General features: G+C 41.8%; 2 protein-coding genes across 3 annotated transcripts in view; both read right to left on the reverse strand.

Moving 5' to 3' along the window:
* eef1g (eukaryotic translation elongation factor 1 gamma) overlaps nucleotides 1-9,451 on the reverse strand; it is a 47,186-nt gene extending 37,735 nt beyond the window's left edge. Inside the window, exons 1-2 of the mRNA XM_084332175.1 lie at nucleotides 9,311-9,451; nucleotides 8,283-8,441 (exon numbers count right to left, since the gene is read on the reverse strand). Of these exons, the coding sequence (XP_084188301.1) occupies nucleotides 8,283-8,441; nucleotides 9,311-9,322 (171 nt within the window). The 5' untranslated portion in view covers nucleotides 9,323-9,451. The remainder of the gene's footprint in view (nucleotides 1-8,282; nucleotides 8,442-9,310) is intronic.
* A 368-nt stretch (nucleotides 9,452-9,819) lies between these two features.
* On the reverse strand, nucleotides 9,820-20,724 carry polr2g (RNA polymerase II subunit G). 2 transcript variants are annotated; one of them, XM_084332177.1, is made up of 8 exons: nucleotides 20,536-20,724; nucleotides 19,420-19,529; nucleotides 17,448-17,607; nucleotides 12,654-12,704; nucleotides 12,377-12,442; nucleotides 12,050-12,121; nucleotides 10,556-10,589; nucleotides 9,820-10,099 (listed from the first exon to the last, which is right to left on the reverse strand). In XM_084332177.1, the coding sequence occupies exons 1-8, from the start codon at nucleotides 20,545-20,547 to the stop codon at nucleotides 10,086-10,088; spliced, it is 519 nt and encodes a 172-aa protein (XP_084188303.1). In that variant the 5' UTR covers nucleotides 20,548-20,724; the 3' UTR covers nucleotides 9,820-10,085. The 2 variants fall into 2 exon arrangements, with proteins under 2 accessions (XP_084188303.1, XP_084188302.1); XM_084332176.1 differs by lacking the exon at nucleotides 20,536-20,724 and adding an exon at nucleotides 19,793-19,912.
* Nucleotides 20,725-22,650: the final 1,926 nt, after the last annotated feature.

Genomic DNA, 22,650 nt, shown 5'->3' on the forward strand with positions numbered 1-22,650 from the left:
CGATACCCGACCGATACATCGGTGCACCCCTAATTGTAATGGTTCACCACATTATGACACAATCTGCAAATATATGACCCTCAATAACAAATCCCAACATGTTATCAGTCATTATGGTACATGTATAATATGCTGCAGATTACTAGGGCTGCTGTAATAATAGTCTGATCCCATTGAGCTAATTGCAATTATTTTGCATAATCACCGGGGGTATGACTCGGTGACTGAACATGCTCCTCATCTTAGCTAGCTTCTCATAGAGAGGGTGGGAGGGGTTTTCCAGGATAGCTCTAGTTTGATCAGCTCGACCACGGGGCTAGCCTTCCTTAACACTATTCTTTTTTACATGGATTAGGTGAATTATCTTTAGATCCACTTTCTCCTTATTTTTCTGCCATCCCAATTTCGTGTCGCCAATTCTCCCCTCCCCTGTCTTGAACGTTGCTAGACTATGCCTCCCACTGGTCGGCTGTAGTGAGGATAGAAGCCTTGCATCATGTGTCCCCTCCGGTACACAAGGAGGCAGCCTGTCGCATCTTTTCACCAGACAGCGCGGTCTCTCAGTGGCGAGGAGTAACGCGTGGGAGGCTCACGCTGCCCCCGATACTTCCCGACTCTGCTGTACAGGCATGTTTGTGTAGGGTGTTTGAGCTTGTAGCGCTAGTTAGCTCATAGCTACCCAGCTTGTTAGCCAGCATGAATACCCGATTTAAAATGGTTCTCTCCTCCTTGTATACCCTTGTACTCACAAGTATTCTGCCAGGGAACTTATGGAAATGACAATAGTCTTTATAAGGTGTTTGATCATTGTGTCGTTGTACATATTGTGTATACACCGTTGCGTTAGAAGCTAACGATAGCTGCGAGCTAACTAGGCTACAAGCTCAAACACCCTACATCCACCACTATTGTCGTGTCCACAAGCTCCCCCGGCAGAACACCCGCAAGGACAAAGGCACACAAAGAGGAGAGAACCACCCCAAATCGGGCACTCATGCCGGCCAACAAGCGACCTGCGTCTATGCCTTCTACATCGGATGTTGTTAGCACAACAATAGCTACCAGGCTAAGCTGCGTTAGCTTCTAAAGGTGTACACAATATGTACAACGACACAATGATTTACATTATTACATATGGTAACGTGGTTGTGGCTTTTACAAATAGTGGTTAGCTTTAGAGATGGATGGCTATGATCACGGAGCAATAGTGCTGTTAGGTGAAACAGATAGAGCTTCATTCATCACTCGGCTAGTAGTAGCAAGGCTCTCTGGCTGCCGCTAGCTGGTGTGTGACTCAGGCGTAAGCGGGGTAAGGGGGGCGGGCCAGCGTAGGGTCACGTGGGCTTAGTGGTCAATCAGGCCAACCCCGGAAATCAAATCCGTTGCGGAAGTGGTACACGCGTAACCAAACCGACCTGTATGAGTCGCTGTCCACAACAGCCAATCCCCACCCATCGACTTCCCCCCCCCCCCCCCCCGATACCTCTGCCAATAGACCCGTCTCAAACCCTGCCCCTTTTCTTGATCCTCCAATCACAGCTGTCGCTTACCTCTGACTTCCTCGTACAAACTTTGTTTGTACGAGGAAGTCAGAGGTAAGCGACAGCTGTGATTGGAGGATCAAGAAAAGAGGGCAGGGTTTTGAGACAGGTCCATTGAGATAGTATGACGACTGGAACAAGCCGCAGGCAATGCTGACTCCGGGAGTCGAGACCGCAGCCTCTTGCATTGGTGACGAGCGCAATCTCCGCTACGCCACCCAGTCGCCCTATCTTTAACAATTCTGATGCAGAAAAAAACATTTGATTCAAAAGGAAGACAACCCTAGCGCCGTCACACTGCACCACCACAAGTAAAATGTCATCCTCTGGGAAACACCAACCATGTAATCTATATCATTCACTAGTCCATGTAGTCTATATCACTAATCCAATCCATGTAGTCTATATCACTAGTCCATATCACTAGTCCTTAACCAGCACACTTTGAATTGAAGCCAAATGAAACAATTATAAATCAGTCACCACAATCATGTGTCATTACTTGCCCACCACCGCCACACGTACATGATCAATGCACTACAATAATTTGTGCGTTGATGAACAGATTGAAAAGTGACGGATAGCATTACTGTCCGTTGGTTTATTTTCAAATTGGAACCTAATGTGAACTCTGTCCAACAAATAGATAATTGAAAATGTATTTAAAAAAAAACATAAGACGGACACAGCAGAGCAATCTAGCCGCATTAACCTCTTCCACCCGTGCGGTCCAACGGCAGACCGCAAATGACATCACGTCATAAATCAATCTGTCTAGACTGACAAACGTATAGTTTTATTTTTCAAACGTATTAAAGTATAAACATCATAACCATGTCACAACAGCAGTTAATAATGTATATTAGCATCAATATGTTAGTTTACCAATTTTCGTTTTTCCATTGTTTTGGTCGCGAAAGTAGACCATTTTGGAAAGATTGAACGTCGGGAATTGTAGTTTTCTTACGCCATTTTTGAAGAGGACACCGAGAGCTTTCGATGAGCGGTGGAATCTTTCCGAACGACATTTCCCAAAGGCCTCTATGGGGGTTCAAGCTAATTACTTCTGTATGATTTTTTTTAATATATCTTATTACTCAGGATAATAAACCACAAAACTTAACGTTATTGGCATATATGGGAGCGCAGTTAGTAAAAAATAAATAAATAAAAAGCAAAGGGGGCATAATGAGGAGTCTTCTTTTACGGCAATATCGCGGGATGAGTTTAAAATAAGCTAGTGATTGTGCATGACTAGTTAGACCAAAATTGGTGGCAGAAACTAAATATCACTTTGCGAGAAACTACGGTGTTGGTCCGAATATAAGACAACCCCTCTTTTTCAAGACTCAACTTTGGACAAATACTTTTCTGAAGATTACATCTTGTTTTTATAAAGAACATTATTTATCGTGGAAGCGGCCACTTTGATGCAAGCTTTTTCTCTTTAACTCATTGGACGCCAAAAACAAGTATACTAGTTTTTATGCTCACTGGCCACAGTAGCCAGCAAACTGTCTGCCTCGGCAATGGCGACGTGTGGAGCGAAATATTGGAGATTATTATGAAGAGGACAAAAGGTGACGATCACACTTATGGATAAGGTGCGTTTTCACCAGACTACATTGGACTCAGCACTTCTGGTAAATCGCCAATGGCGATTGTGTATAGCGAACTATTGGAGATTATTATGAAGAGGACAAATGGTGACGATCCATCCATAACATGAGGTGCGTTTTCACCAGACTACGTTGGACTCTAGTATTTTCAAACCGGCCGAGGATGTAACGTTATTTGTTCTCCGCTCTGCGGTATTCGCCACCAGAGCCAACTAATGTTATTTATTTAAATAGTTCCTGTGCAGACTCAAGACACTTCAGAGCAAGAGTGGATTGGGTTTTGGCGGACCTGCTGACAAAGGTAACGTCTATTTTACCAAACAACATGCCTTTGTGATGATCCCAGCAATGAGTATGGGCGCTATGGCGAGGGACCCCCCCCCCCCCCCCCCCCCCCATGGTGGCTTTGTGAATAGAACAATTCCATGTATGGTCATGTATGTTTACCTTTGACCTGGAAATACTATAGGTGTCAGGCGAGCAACAAGCCCGAAATGCGCATGCGGCACAAGAAACACGCAATATCTCTCGTTCTAGGAAACAAGCCTGGGTTATTTTGAAATGGGACGCCTTTTAGCCTGGGATCGCGCAGGAACCAAGGTATGTAGAAATAAACGGTTTGTTCCCTGTTGAGAGTATAAATATTGCCTTTCTACTGAGGCATACTATAGCCACCAGCTATAGCTATAATATAGAATATATGATGGGTCTACAAACAGTCAAAATGGTCTGAAACGCTGCCACCAGATATTAAAGATAGAAAAACAGTGTGGAGTTAAGGTGGTCTTTTTGGGCTCACCATATTCTAAGATTACTCTGTAAGATCATATTTCTTGGCTGCTCGACAGTCGTTTGATGTGCTGTGTTAAGGCAGAACGACCTATTGCCTAAATATCAAGAGAAGGAACACAGCACGATGGACATCACTCTGAAAGTGCGCACATCAGCATACAACACCGGGCTGGTGACAGGCAACATGGAAGAACACAAGATGGCAAGATACAACGTCAGGAGAGCAGTAATAGAGGCAAAACGGCGTTACAGGGATAAAGTTGAACTTCAGTTTGAACAGGCTGACTCTAGAGGCATGTGGCAGGGCCTCAGAACAATGACAGACTACAAAGGAACCCCCCTCAAACTGAACAGTGACATCTCCTTAGCAAATGATCTCAATTCCTTCTACGCGAAGTTTGAGGCTGTGAATAACAACACCAGCCTACAAACCACGGCAATGGGGGGGGGGGGGGGGGGGGGGTCTGCTGATGGAGACTCAGTGTTCAGGGTAACAGAGCATGAGGTGAGACGGATCTTTAAAAAAGTGAATATCAGGAAGGCAGCAGGACCGGACGGCATCCCCGGCCGCGTCCTAAAAGTCTGTGCCGACCAACTGGCCCCGGTATTCACTGACATCTTCAACCTGTCCTTGGAACAGGCTGTCATCCCCACCTGTCTGAAGAAGTCCACCATCATCCCTGTACCCAAAAAATCTACAGCCACTTGCCTCAACGACTACCGCCCTGTAGCCCTCACCTCCATAGCCATGAAGTGCTTTGAGAAGCTAGTGAAGGGCTACATCTGTTCCTCCCTCCCCATCAACCTGGACCCTCTGCAATTTGCATATCGCCCCAACAGGTCCACGGAGGACGCCATAGCCCATGTGCTGCACACAGCAGCATCACATCTGGACAAGAGGCAGGGGAACTATGTGAGAATGCTGTTCATCGACTACAGCTCAGCATTCAATACCATAGTCCCCTCCAAACTCATAGCCAAGCTCAGGGACCTGGGCTTGAACTATGACCTGTGCCAGTGGGTCTTGGACTTCCTGACGGGCAGACCCCAGGTGGTAAGAGCCGGCAACTGCACCTCCTCATCCATCACGCTCAACATAGGGGCCCCCCAGGGCTGTGTTCTGAGCCCCCTCCTCTACTCCCTGTACACACATGACTGCGTAGCACAGCGGAACAACAACACCATCATCAAATTTGCTGATGACACAGTAGTGGTGGGCCTGATCTCTGCCAACGACGAAAGGGCCTACCTGGAAGAGGTAGAGAACCTGTCACAGTGGTGTCAGGAGAACTGCCTCTCCCTGAACGTCAGCAAAACAAAAGAGATGATTGTGGACTTCAGGAGGTCGGGGGTCAAGGACTACAGCCCCCTCAGCATCGACGGGGCACCGGTTGAGACAGGGCTGTACGCTAAGCTTTTTCACTAGGGGCACACTTGCCTATAATAAATAAAGTTATTATTATAAATGAGAAATTTAGGGGCAAAAAATATTTTTTAGGGGCAAATTTTTTAATAACAATTTTACCATTATTAAAAAAAAGATGTTCCTCCTGCCTCATTACTGTGGTCCTTTTATTTAACATTTAAGTGCGTTTGTTTTCAGGTTTGTATCTTTTATAATGAACCAACTGAGAGTGTGTAAATGACTAATAGAACAAAAACAACAAACTGTGTGTGTGTGTGCGCGCGCTTGTGTAGTGCTCCTTGAATGAGATCATCACAACACACACACCATTAATCAGGAGGAGAAGAAACTCTGCATACATTTGTTTCACAATGAAAAGTGCTTTAGAAATCAAATGAATTATTATTATTGTAAATAACCTCATGAAAGGTTTATTATTTGTATGGGTAATTACCTGCTTCATATTTGTGATGTTACTGGTTTCAGTGTGTGCCTAAAGTGATCAATGTGTTGGGCCGTTTATAGAGATCTATGCCAATTAATGTTTATGTATATCCAGGACTTTTTTTATATAAGAATTGAGAGGTATTTGTATATATGACCTTTATTTTGAAAACTGTTGCAACGCAACCTTATTTACATTTGCGCTTTTGACAGTGAAATGTTCAGTCCAACTTAGCTCGAAGGAAAGACTAATAAAAAAGGTTTAATTGACTCGTATGAGGCTCTTACGGTAGGACTTTGATTGTTTATAGAAGTGGAATGTAATACTATGCAAAACGAGAAATAAACAGTGATTTTACCAGCAGTCATTTCATTTCATATACGGGGAACCGACAATTATTAGTATTATATTATTTGCATATCGTCTCATTATTAGATAGATAGGTTGATACTTTATTGATCCGCGGTGTCAATTTAAGTAGACAGTATTTCACGTCCTAATAGTGGGGTACTCACGTAATGCATGGCTGATCCTGAACATTAGAAGTTTCCGTGTCCCCGTCAATCAATCATCACGTCAATCATCATCATCTTATCATCTCTCCACATCGGACGTGGTTGTCATAAGATGGACTGATATCCACTCCGTCTTTTTTGCGTCTTAAATGTATTGAAATGAGGTGCTTCTTTGGCGATGCAATAGCTCATATTGAAAGGAAGAGAGCCCACATTCAGTTTCGTTTCGCTAGGAATTATGGGATTTGGTGTTGGATGTATAGACTACGCAGACAGGGACATGGTCTTTAATCGCACGATAGACTACAAGTTCCAAGTATATAGCGTGACCCAGATTCACTCCGCGCAAATCTTTTTTTTCACTCAGGCTATCGTGATCGCAGTAAGTTCATTCATTGCCGACAGATTCTTTCATAGCACCACGACATTGTGTCGCACTGACAGCTCGCGTGAGTGGCGTCATCACACGCCTTGGATAATTTAGGAGTGTAATGCGAATGCAAGGCTTGAAAGCACTACTCGCAAGCCCGCCCCCAGATAATATTTACCAATCGCAACGGCCAATTAAAGGGGCAATTCGCGATCATATCATCGCAGTGTACAGGCCTGTGAGAGAGTGAACAGTTTCAAGTACCTCGGAGCCCACATATCCGAGGACTTGACATGGACCACACACATTGACAGTGTAGTGAAGAAGGCACGACAACGCCTCTACTTCCTCAGGCGCCTAAGGAAGTTCCAAGTCAGTCAGAAGATCCTTAGGAACTTCTACTCATGTACAATAGAGAGCATCCTGACCGGCAACATCACCTCCTGGTTTGGGAATAGCACTGCACAAGACCGTAGCAGACTACAAAGAGTGACACGTTCAGCCGAACGCACAATTGGAGGGGGGCTTCCCACCCTCCAGAACATTTACTACAAGCGGTGCAAGGGGAAGGCTAAGAGAATTATTAAGGACTCGAGCCACCCGAACAACTGCCTCTTTGAACTGCTGCGGTCAGGCAAGCGATACCGGAGTCTTAAGGCGAGCACAGAAAGACTCAGAAGAAGCTTCTATCCCCAGGCCATCAGGCTGCTAAACGAACAATAATCGCTAAACGAACAATAATCACTATGCAACAACCATCAAATGCACACAGCACACACACCCACACACTCACACAAACAACACACTGCAGCACCCACTCTCCACACTTTAGATCACACAAACACACTTACACTTTATATTTATTGATAAAGGATTTGCACTACAACTCGTACACCTACTGTGAATTGTACCTAAATTGCACCTCGTCCCATTTCTCCATTTCTGCCTTGCACTATATAGTATATAGTATTGTATATTAGTACACTCGTCCCATTTCTCCATTTCTGCCTTGCACTATATAGTATTGTATATAGTATTGTATATTAGTACACTGCACAGTATTGTATATTGTATGGTAACTACGTCTATTCTGCATCGAACATTGTACATATGTCTAAACTGAACACTGACTTTTTTTTACTTCTAATTTTACTATGTTTTTATTTCATACTTATCTTGTCTTGCACAGTCTCTGGAGCGCAACAGTAAGAAGCATTTTGTACAAAAGTATTCTGTACTTCTGTATGACAACTATTAAAGAAACTTGAAACTTGAACTTGAAACTTGAAACATCGGTCGTAATCCACATCGATGAGATGCTTTTGCACTCTCGCTCTCCATCCCACTGCAGTCTGTGTGTGTGTGTGAGCGAGAGGGAGCTAGAGACGTTGACTTGCTTGGCGCAATCGTTTGACGTTAATCTATGACATTTAGAAGTCTAAACGCTGAAAATAAGAACACCCCCTTTCCAGATTTTCTTCTAGGAAAAAGATCTTTGGCACAATACGGTACCAACAGGGTCTCCCAATCATGACGGGAATTGGGACAACTGTAGTAATCCCGTTCTCCAGATTTAATATCACAGCTCTACTGACCTTTCCAAAGGGGAAGTTGTTGAGGAAGGCAGGGGTACGGTTCGTCTGCCCGAAGGTGAAAGCAGGGGGGTTGCAGGCTACGTTGAGACGAGCACCGCTGTACTGGGCTGCAATCTGAGCCTTGAAGGCCCGCCAGTTATCTGGGTACGTATACAAAGTCTGGAGAGGAGGCAAAAAACAAAAAGGACAAGCAGAATTACTGAGAGGACATTTTGTGCGACACCTCTGGACTGGATGTCAAATCAGTATGAGTGATATTTGTTTGTACGACAAAACATACAATAAGGGCTGATTAAAACATTAGTCCCCATCAGCTTAACCACTTTGGCATATACATGTCAAACACCAAAGCTAAAAAAAAAACGCTGTTATAAAGTTACATAGACATTTTAAGCATCGGTACTACACTTCCTTTCACAAGATGCCTCTCCATTTAAAAATGGCTGAGTTCGCGTTAGCAATGCGCAGCTGTTTTATAATTTGTTGAAATATATCATGGCCCATATGCAATGACAAATGGCTGTCAAGTTCAAAACTTGCGTACTATTCATTTGACTATTAGCTTGCTGGATAGGCCAACTAGCAGACATCCTTTCCATCGCAGCAAACGCCGGTGATCTCCATTTGTATAACCAGACACTACACATTGCTCGAATAGACGTCTGCTTGGGACTAAATAACTTCGTATAAGCAGCGGAATATAACAAACAAACAGAAAAAAATAATAATAAAGAAACGTTGAAGTATTGCCAGTCGGCTCAGTCAGGAAATTGCAAAGCTAACGTGGCACACGGCACTGCAAGGTAGGGGCGTCATTAAGTTTGTATGCTACGTCAGGATAGGGGCTAGGAGGAATACTACACAAAAATCGTACTCAATAAACCAAATATATATTTCTATACAGACAGAAACGATCACTTGAAGATAAATATGTTCATTGAGAGTGCGGATGGGACTGATTTCCCACAGATTGAGGCTGTAAACATGACAGAAAGCTCAATGACTGGCTATATCTCCATCTTACTCACCCCTGCCGCCATCTTCAGGTTGAGAGAAAGGAAGAACGAGGGCGCGCACCAGTGACGTATTTACAGCCGGGTGGGGCGTGGGTCGCTGAAATATAGCGTTCAATTGTCACCACCAAAAATGTAGGTGCTAGATCGGACGGCCCGGAAGAAAATGTTTATATTAATTTAATATTTTTAGGTAATGGGGTGGTTAAGGTTAGTGATAGGTTAGGTTTGTAAACAACTTTTAAGGTTACAATTATGACGACCTGCGGCTTTGCAGCTTGGCCAAAAACTGACTTACTATCACTAATAAAACGCCAATGACCCCCTCCAAACTAGCATCAATAGGTGAAATTCATCCTATGACAAAATTCCAGTACTTTGCAGAATTGCAATATGCTTGATTGTGATTCAATTAGATTGTATATGTATTCTGGAAGTTCATACAAAACAAATACATTTGTGTGACTATTGAATATACACACACTGGCATGGCATGTAACAATATTGTCTCATGAACAAGAACATTGTCATATATAACACATTTTTATTGTTTTGTTTACAAAAAAGATGCAATTCTAATGGTCAGTATGATACTGAGAGAATAAGAGCAGTTTATTGCACAACAACTTAAAAAAGTACAATGTCACATATAGTGGCATAATGGAATAAAATTAGTTACAGGGCTACACCATTTTGTGACCATATCACATCAATCGGTATACAAAAATACTCTGACAGAAAAGGGCCAACTTTGACATAAAATATCCCAACATGCTTTCTCCAGGGCAATTCAGCTGACGAGACCTGGAATGACAGGACAGGAAACAAGTTTAGGAAACTCAACTTGTACTGTTATGGTGCGTTCAGTCGGTCCTTGTTAAGTCTTATTTATATGATACGATAAGATACATAGATATTATATATTATAATTACATTAGGTTGGTTTGATAAACGTTTAGCCCAGTATGCCAATATCATATTTCTGATGTCTCATGATACTGCATTTTAAGAAAATGTTTTGCACCACAAAAGGTGAAAGGTCACCGATACATCACAAGTCATAAACTCAGGTATCATGGAACTTGCCCAAGTTTACAAGTTACCAGTGGTATTTACCAAGTTTCACCCACTCCATTACCTTCCAAGTAGACAGTTAGGTAGCGGTCTTTAAAAGGGCAAAGGTCATGTGGCCTAATGTGTATATATTCTGAGGTCCTAGGCATGAAAAGTTAGCGAATGCCTGCTTTATGCCATACATACCCAGATAATCATCCATGAGAGATCCGATGGCAAACTGAAAATAAACAGATACAATTAATTAACACTTTGGTTGCCTAAGGTTAAATTAATGATATACCATAGATTGCCAGCGCTATTTGTCTATGGAGAAAGTCCCCTTCTTTGCAGGGCTATAACTTTTTAAATTCTATTGCTACATTGCCATTATTAGGGCCCATTCAAAGTCCTATATGTATTGTTCATTGTGTAGCAACGTTAAACTTTTTCATTCACATATTCATAGTAAAGTATGGTCTAATGTATAAGTATGTTTTCATCTCTTTCTGCAGCTTTCTCCAGAACGTGATATATAGCCCCAAATGCATTATATTGATGATGAAATACAGTTTGATGGCAATCAGCGCGATATAAAAAATTCCAACTAGACGTACTTCTAGAAGTTACTACACGTCATCTGATGTTGACCGGATGGGCGAGGGGGCGTTTATAATACCGTGGGCAGCGTTATACCAATCATCTAATGTGGGTCAAATGTTGATAATATCAGTTATTATCGAAGACGGTAATGTTACACGCTGAAACTCACCCCAGTCTCCGCGCGCCGTTGGGCGATCATCGTCGAGTAGAAATTTTATCATTATGGGATATATTATTACCCGGTCCATCTCCAGCTTGTATAATGGTATATACGTCCAAATCATGTTGTTTATCGAGTTATTGGCAATCGATCGCTATGTAGTGTGACGAGCTAGAGTCACGGGACATGTACCGAGTGGCCGGAAGCAATACGGACGTCTAGCAAAACCTCTACTGCGCTTCCTGTTAAGCGGTTGCGCCGATCGGCCACCAGATGGCGCTCCTGAACCGCCAGAGAGCTCAGTGGGTCCTGCTGGTGGATCTCAGGCCAGCGGAGGGACATTATGAATCCGATCGCAGATTTTTGAAATATTGATATAAGGACGCTGTACAGCGTCCCCCGGCAACTTTAGCATGGCCAGCAAAGACGTGAGAAGACGTGTCCCGGCACCCAAAGTGTTAAATTAATAGCTCACTGGAAATAACGCAGACAACCTATGCAACTATAGTCTGATATAAAATGAATTATGTATCCTCTCTTGAATAGAGATTCAAGAGTTACAATTGTATATTGTATAGTAGTGTATATAGGAACCAGTTTCTCAGGAACTTAGCATGTCTTCTTAATTTTTTACCATGCATATCTTGTGTCTTACCTATTTTATTTGTCTGTTTATTTTTTTCTATGCCTATTTTTATTATTGTATTTTGCACAATCAATGCAGGCATGACCACCCGCATTTCACTGTATGCCCTGGTATGTATGTGACAAATAAACCTCTTGATTCTCTCACTTTCCATATTTTTCTTTATTATTGGGACATTGATTTTTTTACCCTTTCTTTTTAGACATACCATCCTGCATTATGTTAAACATGTTTGGATTTCAGGATGTGGAGAGGCACAATACACCAATATTAGCCAAATAAGTTCACTTACAATGTCATTTTTATCCACTCTTGTTCCCACAATTTTAAGGCGGATCTCATCGTCTTGCTGGATTACGATGTCCTTGAAGAAAGAAAAAAAAAAGAAAAAGATAACCTTCTAAAAAAAGGACAATGACCGCATTTATTTGTATACAAAACTGATGTCACATTCTTTATTTTAACATAGTGACACATAAGAGGTTAACGTGGCATTTTAGTCATATGTGATTTTCATGGGCACAACAGTGATGCTGTTACAGTTGGTACGAGGCATAGTCAAGTACTTGATGACGACCTCCATGATAATGATTTGATATTATCATTACTATAATCTTACCTCATCCACCGTCTTATAACAAGGAGGATTGGAATTGGGGTCAAACTCCATCTCAGAGGGAATGGACTGCAAACAAAAGTTATACTTTATTAATACTTATGGGGAAATGATTCTCTGCATCCACAGATATGTGCCTGGGGACCAACTCCATTTGTAATGCCAGTACATTACATGTCTTTAGGTCAATAGTTGGATAAATACAACACAATTTAACTTTAAATATCAATATCAAGGAGCCATTAATTGATGTTTAAAACGTGATGTTTAGAAGACTCACATGACGAGAGATGAAACAGGACATGGGGCCGATTTCTGTAAACAGTCCGACCTGCACGAAACACAGTAAGAATAATTTCATGGGATGCAGTCAGCCATATTTGCCAATACTGACAATCGTAAGAATTTTATTACAAATTCAGGTTCAAAACAGGTTAAGCTTTTTAGTTTTCACACATGCCTATCTTGAGATAATGAAGTGGTATCCTGAATATAGCATAACAAATAAAAACACACAACCATGAAAAGGAGATATTAACTGAAATGGTATTTATTCTTTAAATGCAAGTACTCGTTTAGGGTGTAAAGGTACACGTATCCGTACCGAACCGTTTCAGTGTGTACCGTACCGTACCGAACGGCTGTAGTGTGTACCGAACGAATACAACGGTATGTTAACCGCCCACCGGGGGCTGTTTTTTTTCACAATCTAATATAATTATTATTATTTTTTTGTTTTCTTTACAAGTAGATTATTAATTTGATTTCAATATAGAATATTCGTTGACAGCCCTACAAGTACAATTAGTTACTGCACACTACATCACCCCTGAGTGGAACAAACTTTTCCCCACTGTACCGAAAACCTGTACCGAACCGTGACTTCAAAACGAGGTACGTACCGAACCGTGGTTTTTGTGTAGCGTTACACCCTGTCTCGTTAGTATTATTCTGCTGTTGGCACTTTTTAAACATTTTCTTTTTTTGCTTTTGATTTTCCTGTTTCTGTTCACCAAGGGAATATGCTTAATCCTCCCTTGTGGTATGCCCTCCATCTGCCCTTCTATCAAGGTGAAAATGAATGAAATTCCCCCATCTGGCAGTGGATCACGCAAGCTACCTCAAAGAAACATCATGGAGCTTTTCTCCTTTCACCTCTGGTAACAGCAAGACGAAACCTCACACATTTCTATCACAAGAAAATGACACATCGACAAGACAAAACATCATACCCCATGCTAGGGCTGGGCGATATGGCCTAAATATGATATCACGATATTTTCTGACCTTTCGGCGATACACGATACGCATCACGATGTTTTTCTTTTTTTCCCCAAACAATTCATTATGAGGCTTACCAAGACAGTATTTGAGTTTGCAAGCTAACATTAAAGACAAAATAAAATACCCATGCATTTAGCATTTTTATATTATATATTAGATTTAGATTATTGGATTATTAGATTATATATTGCATATATTTAGCAATGAGATATTATATGATTTAGATATGAAATATGATTAATTGAAAATGGGGGACCCTGATGTAAACAAGACGAAAGTCTTTCTCTGGTCTGCATCCTCCAGTCCACTGTTGACTGTTGTTGTATTGAGCTGTACTGTATTGTACCCATGCTGCAATCTGTTAATAACGTTTATATTCATTCAGTCGGCAAACAGAATCATTTTGATTGACAGTCGCGTCTGCCAATTACGTCACATCGCTTGCACCCGCCCTGCTGTTCTTAGCACCAATCGGCAAGCGCGTATTCATTTTTTACTTCCGCCATTGGAGAGCTCAATGAAAACAACAATGGCAGCGGTAGCTCGCCGCGGCCGACGTTTAGCTTTTAGCTCTGCAGAATGACTAAACGACTGGAGGCATAATGATTTTACTGCAACGGATGTTATAATAAAAGCCTTTCCATACATCTGTCTGATTGAAAACGTTATTAACAGACCGCAGAATGGGCACAACGGAGTCAGCACGGGCTGAGATATGAACGGCTAATGCTTGCTATATCTAGGTCGACCTCGGTCGTTGCTATGTAAATACGCTGATGTTATTGAAAGTGTAACTATATAACGTCAATGCCACAAAACGAATGCCTTTGTTATCATAAGTAGTAACTTTTGATGCAGTAGTGCAGGGGTGGCCAACCAGTCAGAGACTAAGAGCCACAAAAAAATTACTGTGGTACCACAAAGAGCCACACCATATACCAGCGTTTCTCAACCTTTTTTTTCAGTCACGGCACCCTTCATGTGTTTATAGGTCTCACCCTCTGACCTCTGAAGTTGCTAATGTCTTTTTTATTTGGGCCTCACAGGGTTAAAAGTACCCTGTGAGACCCACGGTTGCAAAATTACAAAATCACTTTTAGCCATTTAAAAAAATAATGTTTATTTAAAAAATGTTAAAGGGAACTATTTTACTATTTCTTTCACTATTTGGGCACTTTTACACAATTCCTGTGAGTCTATGGAACACCTAGGTTTTTTTTTTTTTAAATGCATTGTTTTGTATTTCTAATCAAGTACTAAAAACATCAACTGCCACATTATTATGCAGCTGAGAAATCTCTGACATCACAGATATGCACATTTTCAGATGACTCAGTTCAGTGAGGGTGAATATTGTGAGAGGAGAATTGGAAGAATTCGCCAATATGAGAATTAGAGACATATATCCTATTAATATAAGTCCACATAGCTAAGAAACAATGGTAAACACTGAAAAAAGCCATTTATAAGATAGTTCCCCTTTAAGCACATGTATAGTCAATTGGTCCTGTTGTTCAGCCTCACAATGCTATTTGATAGTAAATGTGTTTATATGTCCCACCCTCTGGCCTCTGAAGTTGCTAATTTCTTTTTAATTTGGGCCTCACAGGGTTAACCTCTTAAGCCCGAGATATACAGTAAAAGTGTATATTTTCAGCATTATGTTTGTTTACCAATTATTTTAACTGTTATTAGTGAAATATAAGATTATAGAAATCTCAGGGCATTGAGTCGGAAACCGGCGCATATTGACAGGAGGAAGTGGCACAGCTAAAAGTGAGTGTAGTCTTTTGAAGGAAGAGACTCAGGGCTTTCAAATTTCGAAAAACTACCCTACCCAGCTCACACCAGCCCCTGTCAATCATCTGACTTCTGGATTTACTTTTTAATTTCTCTTATTTTTTGGGATTATCTCCCACAAACCTGAACGTTATTGCCATAAAACAGAACGCAGTTAGTTTCTCTACCTTTCTGTGAACGTCTTGCAAAAAACGGTGTTGCAATATGATGAAGAATGGTGGAGAAATTTACATTATAAAAAAGATGGCAGAATTCAGTACTGTATCTACAAAACCTTCTGTTTAATCATCTTCCCTTTATTCATTTGCTTAGATTTTTCAGGTCTGGTCAATTTTAGCATGGTGTTATTTACAGTCAAAGATATTTTTTTTTTTTTTAAATAGAATTGATATTCTCCTTTGGTTCATTACAATTTACTCAAGCCTAGTAACAGACACACTATTTCTGACACTGATCCATATTATGTCCCTAGATTCAGATACCAAGAACATGCAAATGGACCATTTAAAAAAAAAATTTAAATGTTTATTCTACGTCATTATGGAATGAGTGACATAAAAAAAAAAAAAGTAAAAAAAAAAAGGGTAAAAAAAATTAATAAAAAAAGATCTTTTTTTTTTATTTTTTTTTATTTTTTTTTGTGGATGGAAGAGCCGCACATTGACGGGCAAAGAGCCGCATGCGGCTCGCGAGCCGCGGGTTGGCCACCCCTGCAGTAGTGTGTGTGTGGGGCGGCGCTGTTCAAAAGTGTCAACGTGTGGACCAGATTGACGCAACACAAGCCTCTTGGGCAAAACATCGCGATATCCACGATACGTTTAAAAAGTGTATCGTTAATGAACTGTACCCGATATTTATATAATATCGTCATATCGCTAGAGCTGCCGCGATTACCGCATTACCGCGGTATCGCTGTTACATCACGGCCACCGCAGAGTAGGCTGAATACCGCGTCACCGCTGTTTTTTATAATAATAATTTACCCTCCTCTCGTTGGGCTTGCGGCTCTGCAGATATACCCTACTCGTCTATCGAGGTTCCAAGCGACCCTATTGGGTACCAGAAAAGTCTAATAGCTAATAACGTTAGCTTTAACTCTCCGCCGGAGTGGACTATCATCGCTCTTCAGGAGTACTAAACGAGACATAATGATTTTACTGTCTGCAACGAATGTTATAATAAAAGCCCTTCGTTCTATACACTTGTCTGATTGAAAACTTTATTAACAGACCGCAGAATGGGACAACTCAGCACGCTCTGAGCAAAGAAAGGAACTGAGATATGAATAGAGTATTGCTTGCTATGGTCCGGTAAATACGCTGATGTTATTGAACGCATAACTATATAATGTCAATGCCACAAAACGAATGCCTTTATTATAAAGTAGTAACTTTATAGTAATAATAATAAGAAAGGGTCGGGGGGGTGCCCGCGACACCGAGTGAACTGCGCATCCGTGTTTCACTTTCAATAACTAATGCGTGCTTGCCGAATCCCAAACAATATTCATGCTGCAAAGTCATCCTCTAAAGATAGACATTTAGACTAGAGGCAGGCTATATGCTATAAAGAGTAGACTACTACTACTAAAAAAAAAAAAATGCATTCAAACTTTTTTTTAAATTTTTTGTGTGCGTGCGGTAAAAACCGCGGCGGTAGGAAATATTTTGCAAATTTGTGCGATAAGGAAATAATCAATACCGCGGCAGCTCTACATATCGCCCAGCCCTACCCCATGCTAATCAAAGAACAAATGAAAAGGGTGCAGGAGAGAAGCACCTCATCATAGTCATTGTGCCAACAGCACAACAGAAAAAACCACAGACCTCTAGTGAGATTAATCCTGACAATGCTGGTTTGGAGGAAACAAAAAAAACACTGGCAATGCTAGTGGGCCTACTGACCTGATCTATATTATTAGAGACAGTGTCTAGCTTTGACTGGAAATTGGTGAGTTGCACCTCTGACAGACAGCTTTTATCCAACTCACCTTGTTGACTTGAGTGACCACAGCATCCACAACTTCGCCCTTAAAAGGTCGGAACACGATGGCCTTGTATTTGACTGGATACAAGACAAACCCTCTGCCTGGCTGTATCACACCGGCCCCAATGTTGTCAATGGTGGTGACTGCAATGACAAAACCATACCTGGAACGGAGTAATGCATGGTGTCAATGAAAGAAATTAATGAATTTAATTTTATAGAGTGCCTAAGTTGACTACATTCCTTTGCACAGCTAGACCTAGGAAATATGTGGATTTTTTTGCATGGAGAAAAACCACTAACAAAACACACACCACATAAATAAGAATTGGTCATTTTTGTATGCGTTTTTCTTTTCTTTTCTACGCTAAATAAGATATTTCCTGAATGGTGATAAGCACTAGATTTAAAAGAGGTCCTACTTCATAAGGGAAAAATATTTTCAGATTGGTTGATTAAATCAGCTAATCAATTGTCCTATCAATCAGTCGACTAAGAATTTCTGGAGGCTGACATGCTGAATCGAACATGACAGAGTGCTAATAATGAGAGTTCATCTCAGCAAACATTAATTTTACCGGCTGCGATACGTAGCTAGCCTTACATAAACAGCCGGGGACCGGCAAGGATTCACCAATAACACTTTATTGGGGATGGGTCATAAAAAACAAATAATCAATCGCAGGGATCAAAGTCGACTTTTGTAATGTGGTTGTTAATTTTTTTTATACAGTTTGTTGAGAACATCACTGGTGGAACTATGTTGACTGCAATGCAATTTTTCATTTCAGCCACTAGGAGGGAGTGTTGCGTCATTAAACCAGGAGTTGTCAAACTTATTTGGGACCTCCAAATGTATACACATTTTGACCATGGACCCCTATTTGATCAAATGTTGTTTCATAGACCACCATTTACAAATATTTGTGTTAGTTGTGATTTTGTCCAGAATTAAATAACAATCTAGCTATAGGTCTACTGTGGGAGATAACAGTGTAGAGAATAAAAGCTGTGGTCAGAATAGTCTATGTTTACTGAACAATATAGTCTCAGGGTGCTTTCACACCAGAGCTGGTGGTCCGGACTATCGGACCAGAGTTTGTTTTCTCGGATAGTCTGCTTTTTTTGGGGTGGTGTGAATGCTCAGTCGAACTCTGGTGCGGACCAAACACGCAAACTCTGGTCCGCCTGAAAACGTAGGTCTCGGTTCACTTCATCGGACCAAATATAGGAAGTGACGCGGCGCTGTCCCGCCTGCTCTACTTCACTGTGAAACAGAGAGAGAGTCCCTGCTGTCAGCGGAGCGGAGTGTGCTGTGTGCGTGTATGTGAGAGAGACGCGAGTGGATGTTGCTGCATGTTTGTGTTTCGCGGATTTCACTCCTGAAGGGGAGGGATTTCCACTCGCTATTGTGTCCAATAGACGAGCGCCCTTTTCGACGTGTTCGAATGTGGTGTGTGTGTGCGCTGGGCTGCTCCTGATAATTGTAGAGCTGTCCCCGAAGCCTGTTTTTGGGATTCTATATATATCCAATAGACGAGCGCCCTTTTCGACCGTGTGACATTGTTCAGAAAGTTTGGTGCACTGACTTGACAAATTGCAATGTGAACGCAGACGAACCAAATGAAGAATGCAACAATGTTGCAACTTCACCCCCAGAACCGCACTGAGTCCACCAAAACTATATGTGAAAGCGCCCTCAGACTAGGCACTACTAGGGCTGCTCGATTGTGGCAAAAATCATAATGACGATTATTTTGATTGATATTGAAATCACAATTATTAAACACAATTACTCATTGATTTGAGAACATGATATGACGACTACCATTTTACCTTCGACAAAAGCCAAAATCATAATTGAAAATAGATTACTCGACCAGCCCTATCTCAGACCTTTCATTTTAAGTTGCTCGACAGAATTGGACTATAACCCATTTTTTCAATTAGAGAAAAGTAGCATCACAACCACTCACTTGCCGGTACAAGTTCCCTCAACTTCTGTAAACAGCTTCTGTTTCACGGTGGCCAGAAGGTTAGGGCCAAAATACCGCGGATGGAGCAAGATTTCGTGATCCAAAGAAATCTGTGAACACAGAGAGAACACAGGATAATGTTTTCAGATCATGTTTGCAATGGATGAATGACAAACCAATTTGACGTGAAGTCAAAGTTTATTCGTCATATACACATTATACATGTACAATGGCAGTGAAATATCTTCTTATGTCATACATTGTTGATCTGTCAAGTCCAATAAATAAATAGATTCGTTCTGTACAAAAAATTTGCACTTTCGTCAAACAATTTCAAATCAAGGGGTCAAATGGTGCATGTTAGTAAACTGACCTTTCCTTGTACTGTGGCCATTCACCAGTCGAATGGCCTCTGGTACAAACCCAAACTTTCTTCCGTTTGTTTTACAGGCAGGCTGTCTAAAGCGCTTTCCTGAGGGCAGCAGGTCAAAACACACACAAAGGACATGTGTGGAGGAGTCATCAATTATCTTATGTGCTTTCTTGAGCACTTGAGCATTGTAAAACTGCATTAGGGATCTTTGTGTTCTGCCGATAATTTTTTAGCTAAGGTTGACAACACCTTGCAGTTCTTGTCTCTTTGCCAGAGGGATGTGAACCGGCTTACAAATTAATTACACATACGAAGATAAAACATTTTCAACTGGATGATCTTGATCTGTGTTTATTTTCTAAGTAGAAAAGTGTGTATGTTACAGTCTGTCATAGACTCAAGGGTATTATCATCACAGCTGGCTGGTATACCCAATTTATATTATGCTCAACGCATTGGGTGAAAATACCATAGGGCAGGCGGCCATAAAACAAATGCTCGCCAACTGTAAACGGCGATAATCTTTTCCTCCAACTGATCTAAGCAATCTGACACGTGGCTGCATCGTCAGGTGATACAACAAGTAGTGTAACGTTACGTGTTTAAACATTTACACAACCACAATCATTGCCAGCCATGTTAACGTTAATCAAACATGCACGCTGGCCAAACAACGACCAAAGCATCTAACACGTTCGTTGTTGCTAGTTAGCTCGAGCATAGACGACGATGCACCTACTTACATGGTAAAACATGTCTCTTATTCGTACCCTCCAGTGTATCTTTGATGATCGAGTTATAATATGGCTGTGTTCTTTCAATAAATTGTAACTGCATGCGTTTGAACGACAATTAGTTTTCGTTCACTGTCGTGTTATTCATAGATATCTATGGTGTTATTGGCATGTATGGCATTGATACTTCCGGGTAACCACAGGCTGCTAGCGCGACAGCTCGCCATCCTGTGGTGTGGAGGAGAAGCTGCAGCTGCAGCCCGCAGAACCATACTGGGCTCCTCCCATGCCAAACTGTCACAGGCACGCTCAGCAGCGCCACCCACCCAATGGCTGAATTTGAGTATTGCACTGTGCGGGATTGATTTATTGATTGATTGAAAACTTTATCTCAGACCCCACGCTCTCCGGCCCCTCTCTCCCAATGGCTGATTTGGGTCATGTGACCGTCACAGGCCCGCTCAGCAGCGCCACCCACCCAATGGCTGAATTGGAGTATTGCACTGTGCGGGATTGATTGATTGATTGATTGATTGATTGATTGATTGATTGATTGAAAACTTTATTAACAGATTGCAGAATGGGTACAGTACAGCTCAGTGTAATAGTGTAATAGTGTGTAATAGTGTGTGGCTACAACAATCAAGGCTCTAATCAACATGAAGTTATCTCTCCTCCTCACTAACTCAGTGTAAACGCGGAAGTGCAGTGGTCTGTGCACTTCTCCTCCACACCACAGGATGGCGAGCTGTCGCGCTATCAGCCTGTGGTTACCCGGAAGTATCAATGCCATACATGCCAATAACACGACAGTGCACGAAAACGAATTGTCGTTCAAACGCATGCAGTTACAATTTATTGAAAGAACACAGCCACATTATAACACATTGTAACACTATTACACACTATTACACACTATTACACTATTACACACTATTACACTATTACACTATTACACTATTACACTAGCACACTATTACACTAGCACACTATTACACTATTACACACTATTACACACTATTACACACTATTACACTATTACACTGAGCTGTACTGTACTGTACCCATTCTGCAATCTGTTAATAAAGTTTTCAATCAATCAATCAATCCCGCACAGTGCAATACTCCAATTCAGCCATTGGGTGGGTGGCGCTGCTGAGCGGGCCTGTGGCGGTCACGTGACCCAAATCAGCCATTGGGAGAGAGGGGCCGGAGAGCGTGGGGTCTGAGATACAGTTTTCAATCAATCAATCAATAAATCCCGCACAGTGCAATACTCCAATTCAGCCATTGGGTGGGTGGCGCTGCTGAGCGGGCCGCGTCTACCTTAATGATAAGCAAGCAGTGCAAAAATGCGGAAGCATTCGTCACCGCACGCCACTACGGTAAAGCGCCTTTCTTTTCAGGCCCGCTTTGGGAGCTGTCGCGCGGAAATAGGCTGTCTATTGCCATTCTCTTTGACAAACTCTAACCTTAACCAGCTCCTTAACAGCGCCTAAACTTAACCGTTCTAACCTTAACCAACTCCGAAACAATGCCTAACCTTAACCTTAACCTTAACCATGCCTAACCTTAACCATAGAAATTATATTGCCATTCTCTTTGACAAACTCTAACCTTAACCAGCTCCTTAACAGCGCCTAAACTTAACCGTTCTAACCTTAACCAACTCCGAAACAATGCCTAACCTTAACCTTAACCTTAACCATGCCTAACCTTAACCGGCGAAAGAATACATGTTAAAAAAAAAAATCACGTTAAAAAAAAAATATTCAATGGGATTCGAACTCGCCAGCAAACGAGCCATAGGATCCACAGCCATGTAGTCTTGCCAATTGAGCTATTTCTAGATACTGAATAAGGGGCGGTGACTTATATATATTGAGCTCCGCTCGTGTCGAACCAAGGCGGGATCTCATGCGCATGCGCGGGCACCTCGCGCGAGCACGCCGGCGCACGCACGCACCTGAGCGAGCACGCCGCCGCCGGTGCACGCACGGGCGCTGGGCGGCGGAAAATGAAAGGCGCATTACCGCACGACACTACGGTAGAATGCTTCCGCATTCTTGCACTGCTTGCTTATCATTAAGGAAAACGCGAGCGGGCCTGTGACGGTCACGTGAC

Source organism: Notolepis coatsorum (assembly GCF_963971535.1).
Source record: "Notolepis coatsorum genome assembly, chromosome: 16".
Classification (NCBI taxonomy): Eukaryota; Metazoa; Chordata; class Actinopteri; order Aulopiformes; family Paralepididae; genus Notolepis; species Notolepis coatsorum.

Excerpts from the sequence above, each read along its gene's own strand:
- polr2g (XM_084332176.1), bottom strand. The coding sequence starts at position 19,813 with ATGGCCACAGTACAAGGAAAG. Across the intron at positions 17,608-19,419 it reads GAGGGAACTTGTACCGGCAA|GTATGGTTTTGTCATTGCAG; the intron begins GTGAGTGGTTGT and ends ACTCCGTTCCAG. Across the intron at positions 12,705-17,447 it reads TGGTCACTCAAGTCAACAAG|GTCGGACTGTTTACAGAAAT; the intron begins GTGAGTTGGATA and ends TGTTTCGTGCAG.